A 9381-nucleotide genomic window follows, 5' to 3' on the forward strand; every position below is an offset into this window, starting at 1 on the left:
AATCCCAATGAACCCTCGTGATCCTTACCGTCCTATCATCAGCATTCTCCACATCTAGAGGACGATCCAGTTCCCCTGGAACTCCAGCAAATCCCTTTCTAAGTGCAAGAGATACAAAAGATCGGGTAGCCCCCGAATCAAATAATACCAAGGTAGAGATACTGTTCACAAGGAACGATCCTAAAATGAGACACAAAAACATAAGAAACAATTCAATATAAATAAACAGATAAAGAGAAGATACATGCATGTCACAACGTCAGGAGTTTCATGTGCCTCCTCTGCTATCAGCTGGAATGCCTGCTCTTCACCGTTGGCAAATCTGCCCAGCCCTGACGGCCGTCAGTAATCCTCAATATCGCATGAGCAGGTGTTGACATCGGTCTTGCAGCAGCCAAACTCAAACAATGGGCCTTCTTGAGGCCCCTCTAATTACACTGAAAGCAAATCAAATCAGATACCGGAGTGATGGGGGTGGTAGCAGTACAATCTCTGCTAATATTACCAGTTCGACCGCACTTGAAGCCACCAGAACCACCCGCCCTGCACGTTCCCTCATGCACCTTGCCGTACCTACCACAACGGCTATGACCATGCTGGCCTTGCGGCCTGGAATCAGATACATTGGGCCTCTTGCCCAACCCCTCAACACTCACACCAGAATCTGGCTTCCTCTTCCTCTCCATCTCTAAATCAATCTCCCTTTCTCTAGCCCTCGTTATCATGTCTTCCAGCATCTTGCAGCTAGATCGGCTCACAAACGACCAGATATCACTCTTCAACATATCTTGCTACCGGTCCTTTTTCGTCTCCTCGCCCGCCACATACTACGGAACCAAAAGGGCCCTCTCCCTAAACATAGTAGTGATCTCGGTCGCCATCTCAATAGTCTGACGGAGATCCTGAAACTCTCGCGCCAGCTGCTGCACCTCAATCATCGGTGCAAACTTAGCTCGGAACCTGGTAGAGAAATCACACTAGGTCATCGAATCAATAGCATCACTTCCCACAAAATGCCTTAACTCCTCCCACCAATCATGAACCCTATCCTTTAGGAAGCAGGATGCTAGTTTGACCTTGTTCCCCTTGGGACAACAACTGGTACGGAAGGCATTGGAAACATCTTCCAACCACTTGTTGCTCGCAATAGGGTCCCTAGCCCCATGATAGTCTGGCGCTCCACAAACCCGAAACTCCATGAAGATCAGAGAGCACGTCCTAATTAAATCCACAATCTCAGCGTGAAAGGTGTTTAATCTTTCATCAAGAAGCTCTAGAATGCCCTCCTTGACCGAGCCAGAAATCACAGGAGTCTGGTCAAGGATACTGCATGTAATCTCAGATGAGATGAACTCCCTCCTTTGGTCATCAAGCTGCCCGGCTCCAGAACCCGGGCGTGATGCCTCCCCGACACCATAACTGCCCACTGGCCTGCCTCGCAATACCACCATACTGAAAATAGATCATAAAACTATTAGAACAAGCATCAATTCATATCGGGGAAATCCTAACTACACAAGATCCCATGATTCATTACAACCCTCCTTGAATCGAGTACGGATCCTATGGTTCCAGTAGTACGGGCCCATACTTCCTTCAAAATCTATTCGTACTTTCCTCAAGAAGTGCCTTCATTCAGCCAAGTTACTCTATAACCAACAGATCCCTCACATCTAGGGCTTACAGTACCAAATCTCATTCTAGGTTCTCCTAGGACAGACTCCACTCCACTCTCTGCTATCAGCTATAAAAGGAACTCTCGCTAACCACCTCTAACTAGTTCATAAATACAATTACATATTACAAAAACTAGATAATTCTTCAAATGAAGGGTCTCTCCCTACAACGGTTGGACTCAAACAAGAGCTGCGCAATAGAGCTAAACCTAACCTTATGAAATTATGTAGTTTCCATAATATGTAACTTAGCATATCCGCTTACTAACTAGCTGAGGTTAGCATGAAATCCTAAAAGCACAAAGGAACTAGCATCCGAGCATCAAGTAAACAAAACTGAGCATAACCTAATAAGGCCATCCTATCACTGACTGATCAGTACTAGCATGCAAATTATAAGCTCATATAACAGGCATACAAAGGCATATCTCCTAGATCCTTTGCCATACTCTAGCATGCAATTCACAATTTAGAATTCATATCATATATAAACATGCATGGGTATTTTGGGATAACTTACTTGAGATCATCTGATTGCATGCACCACACCCTTTTCCCTTTTGAAATCATTTTTATAAAACTATATTCCTTTGAAAATTTCCACCAAATCCTTAGTTTGAGTTCAGACACACCCGAGGATGTGCCGAATCCCTCAAACAAAGGCTCTAATACCAACTTGTAACATACTAAAATATGGTCCCAATCCCTTAGATACCAATCAATATTTCAAAACCCCTTAAGGTCAAACTTGGTCAAAGTCAAAGTCAACTCTCTGAGTTGACTAAAATCGTCGAGTTATCCTTCAAATCACTGAGTTTCCATGAATCACAGAATCGTGATATTTCGAATCAACTCGTTGAGTTTCCCTTATAACTCATCGAGTTCCTCTTTTTTTTTCAATAGAATCGGAACAATCCAAAACCAACTTGTCGTGTTCAACCCACTTAGTGCATTAAGCCATTATTCTTCAAACTGAGCCCTTATATTCCAGATCTAGACTGATATTACGTCTGGAAGGGTAAAGTTTCCAACTTTACCCATGAAGAACCACTCCAAAGACATTAAGCTCAAACCCTAATCCAAAAAGGCTTATGACTTAATCCAAAAACCATCATATCTTCAAGATAAAGCTTATGAACACAGTTCTGGACCTTAAAGGCTAAAAGGTCACGTAAAGTCTTAAACTTTACTCACATGCATGGCGAAAAGAGGCTTAAAAGGCCAAAAACAAGGGCTTAGAAGATGCATGGAGTTCTTAGGGCCATAAAGTTGGCACATTTATGCCATGAAAGCTCCATAAGACCCTAGATCTGAAAGGGTTGCCTATATGGGACGACCAACTCCCAAAGGCCACTTCACTTGGGCAAAAACAAGCAAAAGAACACTAAGATGAAGATCTAAGCAACCATAAAGCAAGGTTGAGACTTTTTACCAGAAAGATGTCGAAAATGAAGAAAAGATTTTGGATCTAGCAACTCCTTGTATCTCCAAGCTTCTCCTTTCTTCCAATGGCTTCAAACACACAATATACTAAAAAATGGCTCATAATCTCACAAAGATGCTCTAGGGTTCCGAAGTTAGGGTTAAGACAATGGAGGCAGGGAATAAGGCTAATGTATAGAGCTTAAGTTGTTTAAATAGGGTGCACAACCCCGAAATTAAGGTTTCATTTCTTCCAGGCAACTTGTCGAGTTGAGGCATCCCAGCTCACCGAGTTGGCCACTTAAAAACACGCGGTCCAAACATTTCTACACAACGAGTTGGGGCTACCAACTCGTCGAGTAGCTCTATAAAATTGAACAGTTAGAAGTTAAAATACATATCAGGAACCAAGCGTTACTCTCTCTCTCTCTCTCACACACACACACATACACATTATATACTTCCAAGACCTTAACGTTGGTGAGAGAATATGAAATCTCTCTCTCTCTCTCTCTCTCTCTCTCTCTTACTTCATCATCGCTAAAGCTTCTAAAAAATCAAAACTCTAAACCTTGTTAGTGAAATTGACATAGTTCTTAACAATAACAAACATGTTTCTCTTTCTCCCTAACAATTTCCCACCAGATGGGGTTGTCGGTAAAAAAAGAAAAAGGAAAAGGAAGGAGGATTAGGTTTTCATTGGATCTAGCTTACCCTATCACATTTTCCTTTAATTACTATTAGAAAATAAACCCATGAGGGTTGTTAACGTATTCTCTACACAACCCTCACATATTCTTGTTTCTCTCATAAATGTTGTCGGATAATCCTTCTTTATCGAAAGAGAATAATACATTGTTGAACCCCATTTAAAATACCTTTTGCAAGTCTTGTGACTTTGTAAAGGGATTTGAGCTATTATGATGGATGGTGTAGGGTTTTACCAAAGAAGACAAAATCGCGGAGAATATGATGTTTCATGGATGTGGCATTGATTCTATGACATTAGAGGGGAGGGAAATAGGTGATGGTGGGTGTAAGGGTAGGGTTGATGGTGAAACATTCTGTTTTAAAAAGTAAAATAATAAATCAAGTAGATTTTTTTTAAAGAAATTGTAATAAAAGCAAGTTAGTCCTATCATATTTATTAGGGGCCAAAGATGAAATAAACTCAAATCATAGGATCATAAGGATTGTTAGCATTACAAATGAAAAAAAACGGATTTATTAAAAAAAACACATAACCATAGGGATCATTTATTTAATTTACTTCTAAAATAATGACATTTTGTAAATACAAATTATTATTATTATTGCTCTTTACACTTTTTAAAATTGATAGTTTTTTATTAGAAAAAAGGGAATTTAAAAGTTAGATTTAACCGTTAAGGACTATCCATATGATTTTTGGAAACCATATTAGATAAAGCTGAAGAGTTTTGAAAGATATCTATCTTCAACATGCCCGTTCTTAGAAGCACATGGACCATTTCTGATATCTTATGTTAAATTAATGGTGTTTTGAGAAACTGCTCATTTCCGTGTTACAAAGTACAAACATTTTCTTGATAATTTCAAACTTCGATGACCAAATTAAAAGTAAGGACAAAATTGGTTGTCGTACTTCTCATTTAACTCTATTAAATTTAATACTTTTGATGATCAATTTAAACAAAAAGATGTAAATCGCACATGCAAATTATGACAATCATTACAATTAGTACATCCTCATCAATTAGTGTAACAAGATTCAGCCTCAACCATAGAGCCCAACTTCCCCAAGATCCAAAGAGCAATAAACTTTATAATATATAAAGAATTCATCTACATTAGAAAATCAAGATCTTATACCATTCAGTCTGGTAATCAACTGTTATGATTTCAAAGCAAACCCTATTCTTTAGTACAATGGCTTTTGATGAACAGACGATAAAAAAGATTTCAACTTTCGGTTTATTAGTTTGTTTCCTAGAGGGAAAAAAAACTAGACAAGTAACAGCCTTTTGTTCTAATGAGTTGTCTTCATCAACCTTCAAGCAATTGTCACTATCTTCATAGAAGACACTTTTTGTGTGTGTTCTAGAAAAATAATTTAATTTTTTAATTGACAGAAAGATTTGCAGGATAGGGGACCATAAGCCAGAAAGAAGTACCAAAATTTGTTAATTTTTATTGAGCCTTAAAAATTCACATAACACTGTTGATTTGGGTAGTTGGTTGTACCATTAAGTACCACTCTCATTGCACGCATTCATTTTCAATTTTCATCCATCTATCTTTTTACCTTTAGCCATCGGATCAAATTCTTGAAATTTAGCCTAAGTTTCAAGAAACAAAATCTAGAGAGAAAGACACATCCAAGAAAGGGTTTTTAGCTTTACTAAGAAAGAATCAGATTCTGGCCTTTTTCTAGCAACATGGGTTTTTGGCAAAAAGCACAATCAAAATTCTAAAACAAAACATCAACTCGATGGGCTTTTTCAAGATTTTAATTTGCACACACAAAAAAAGAAATTAATGGCACATGGATCTTTATGAAATATCATCACAATGAAATATGGATTACTACCCGAAAAATCGTTTGAAAACGACGCATCATCCAGTGTGGCTCCCAGAAATCCGAGCAACGATGGAGGTTTAATGTTAAACGACGAAACTACCCTTCCTTTCTTCATCATGTTCCATTAGGGCACACTAATGAAAAAGCATATGAAGCAAGATTGCAAGAATTGGGTAAAAAGAGAGACAAAAATTGGAGCTCTCTCTTTCAAACCCCACATTATTCAAAAATTGACAATTTTCTAAACAAAGGGAAACATCCCATTTGCTCCTCTCATCTCATGGCCTTTCAAATTTCAATCAATCACACACACAAAGAATGTGTTGATTTGGTTGATATTGAAAAGATTCTTGTTTTACTAAAGTTGGGTGAGGAACAGTGAAATTATAACCAAAACAAATCACTTGCTCCGTTTTTAGCAGAGTATTTTTGATAATTATATAGCAAAAGAAGGCAACTGGCACAGTCACATACATGGTCTAAAAACATTAAATCCAGATAATTTAAAACAGGGTTTAGAGCTAAACAAAGAGCTCGATTCAAACATGAAAGCTAAATCTTAAAAACACCAGTGATGACTGAAGAACCTGTGAATGGATTCGGTTTCTTCTACTCACTGTGTAGCAGCCATTGAAGCTTTCTCCCCTCCTCTCTTTGCTTTGAAGTACAGCGATTGACGTAATTTTTCCTGTAATTATTGACGAAATTAAGAATAGATAATAAAATCAGGCGGAATTGAGAAGCGGGTGATGGTTTTTTTTTTTTTACCTGTTTGAGAGGATTATGGAGGATGAAGGTGAATCAATGGCGAGAATCGGAGGATGCAGAGGACGGCTTATCGGAGATGCCGTCGTGTTCCTCCTCTTCACCTTGAATTCGTGCTGGAATACGAAACCCGGAAAATCCACCTAAACCGGAGGCGAATCCGGACATGGAAGATGGGTGATGGAAAGCTAGGGTTGGTTGTTGATCGATGGCGACACCGGTGAACGGTGGCGGCGGGTCGATCCATGCACGAAACGAAGGTGCGTTACTGGACTGAAGGGGTCCCCTCTGAGAATTGTTGTTGAATAACTGATTGTTTGTTGTTTGACCGAACAACGGTTGCAGAAAAGGCGTCGACGGCGACGGCTGCGAACTGAAGACAAATCCGGCGGAAACAGCGTCTCCGCCTCCTACACCACCCCACGCCACCATTCTTTGAAACCCACCAGGCTGGTTGTCGGACCAACCCGACCCGTCAAAGAATATATTGTTATTGTTATTATTACCCTGTTCGTTTTGTTGGTGGTGATGGTGGTGGTTCTGGAGAATCGGATCTTGGAATGATTGAAGAGAAAGCCTCAGATCTTGACTTCGACTACTGGTTCTTGAAAGCAAATCCTGAGGTGGAAAACTTTGATGAAATTGCATACCTGAAGAAGTATTATTTCCTGGATTTGATGAAGCACCCATCGGAAAAAATGACTTGATTGTATCAGCTATAGAGTCGGAATCAAGAGACGGAGGCAAGAAGCTTGAGTTTTGTGAATTACCCATTTGATTATCAACAATACTATCATCTGGGTGTTGCTCAAAATGACTTAGTTGATGATGATTTGAGTTTTGTTGATCTGGGTTTTGCTCAAAATCTGCAATCGAGGTTGAATTTGGGGTTGTCGTCGCCGTAGTGGCAGTGGGCTTCCATGCCGGAAGCTCCGCGAGTTCATCAATGGCAGCCTTGGCTTTTTTAATAAGCCAATCGACGGCTTTGCTTGGGCGGTCGTAACCAAGGCGGTCTTGGACGTCGTAGAATTGGATGGCGGTGTGAGCCGAGAGACGAACACGGCGGTCCCTTGGTCCTTTCGCTGTGCACACCTTGCTGTGTCGGTCTTTCCGGCCAGTGGAGCGTACAATGTGACCGCCCTGAACTTCCACAATCTCGCCACCGCCTCCGCCACCTGCGCCCCTCAATCCCAATCTCGACGACCCACTTGCTTGCTGTTGCTGCTGCTGCTGCTGCTGCTGCTGTTGGAGTTGTTGGTTGTGATACTGATAACTTTCTCCCATTTTTTCCGGCAGCCTCGGTGCATATTCTTCTCCTTCTTGGGTCAGTTGGTCCACAGAAGAAGGTAAATAAGGGCGTTTCTTCTGTGGCCGCGGCGGCTGCCTTGCCGGACCACCTAATCCTCCGTGGAGAACACGGTTGTCGGGAGGTGGGATTTCTCGATTTTGTTGAAGCTGATGATGATTTTGATGGAATCCATGAAAACCTATCTGAATTTCTTGATCTTCTTCCTTGTCTTCTTGTCTTGAATTCAATAGTTGTTGATACAGATGAAGATGATGATGATTCCTCTGAGGATCCAGAATCACACCCTTACGATGATGAACAACCTCCTCCTGTTCCAGCTTTTTCAAAATCAACATAAAAAAACTAAAAACGTAATCAAATTCCACACTCCAACCCTAACCCCACCATTCACAGACAATTCTAAATCAAATTCCATCTCCAAATACAAACCCTAAAAATTGATGACATCAAAATCCAAGCCTAACCCATCTCCCCCTCTTCTCAATAAAAGCTTAAAGAAACAAGGAGGGGAGGGGAGTGCGAAGTGGGAAGTAGTAGTAAGTTTGCACAGCCACACAACAAATTTCAAGAAAGAAGAAGGAAAGAGGTGGGGAAGAAGAGAGAAGGAGGTTTATGTAGGGAGAGGGGAAGAAAACAGTGAAAGGAGGGAAAGAAGAATATTTACTTTTGTGGGGTCTACAAGGGGTGGCAGTGTTTGGAGGCTTTTAAAGATATTTGTGATCGTAAGTCGCACGTCCGATATATTTAGGGGGTCATTTTTAGTACGACTTAGGCCATGTCTAATCTTAACCATAGCATTTCTTGTTAAAACTATTTTAGTGTAATTTTTTTTTTTTTTTTGATAAATATGATGTTATAAATAAATAAAACTAGATATAATCTTATACCAAATATAATAATAAAAATTATCCTTAAGAAATTATTTATAATATATATAATGTGATTATATTATTATAATATAATGATTATTGTGAAAATTAATGAGTTAATTAGAAAACAATTATGAGGTTTAATGTATGATCATCATTGATAGGGGAGTAAATTCGAGCATATCTATGACAATCCGATATTTCGAATCAATGTAATAACCTAAAAAGTTAAAAATTGTAATCTCTTTTGATATAATGAAAATAGCGTCAAAAATAAAATGTTCAAAAGTCTCTTTTAGGTTGCCTAAAATGATAGTTATCATGTCAAGGTTTTTAGAAATATAAAGAACACTAAGATCCGAGTTATAACGAATAAGTTATGACCAACCTAAGATTCACAACAAAACCGTCAATACGATTAAATGTAAAACGCGAAGTTTTAATAAAATACTTTTGAACCTTAACTATCTAAATGAAAGTCGTAGATGTCATTAAACCGTGAACATACATAAAAAGAACGCTCAAATCTGACTTCGTATGAGTAAGTTATGATTTTTCGAAATTTCGGATATAGCAGTAAACAGCTAAAAACTCGAAATACAGATCGATGAATTTTTGGCCGAAACAATCTAAATGAGAATCGAAGATCTCAACGATAGTAGCGCAACGGTAAAAAATCTGACGAAAACGGATGACGGATAAAGACGTTATGGATTCATAATGGACTTTTCGTGTCCCGGCATGTTAAAATGATATTTTAAAAATAAAGTCAAAATTAGC

General features: G+C 39.2%; 1 protein-coding gene across 2 annotated transcripts; it reads right to left on the reverse strand.

The window, feature by feature from the left end:
- Positions 1-6042: 6042 nt before the first annotated feature.
- LOC145046411 (transcription factor TCP4-like) lies at positions 6043-8380 on the reverse strand. Of its 2 annotated transcripts, XM_078994701.1 has the most exons (3): positions 7194-8380; positions 6427-7091; positions 6043-6346 (listed from the first exon to the last, which is right to left on the reverse strand). In XM_078994701.1, the coding sequence occupies exons 1-2, from the start codon at positions 8065-8067 to the stop codon at positions 6460-6462; spliced, it is 1506 nt and encodes a 501-aa protein (XP_078850827.1). In that variant the 5' UTR covers positions 8068-8380; the 3' UTR covers positions 6043-6346; positions 6427-6459. The 2 variants fall into 2 exon arrangements, with proteins under 2 accessions (XP_078850827.1, XP_078850826.1); XM_078994700.1 differs by having other exon boundaries at positions 6427-8377.
- Positions 8381-9381: the final 1001 nt, after the last annotated feature.

The sequence above is a fragment of the Lactuca saligna genome, chromosome 5, assembly GCF_052625555.1.
Source record: "Lactuca saligna cultivar CGN05327 chromosome 5, ASM5262555v1, whole genome shotgun sequence".
Classification (NCBI taxonomy): Eukaryota; Viridiplantae; Streptophyta; class Magnoliopsida; order Asterales; family Asteraceae; genus Lactuca; species Lactuca saligna.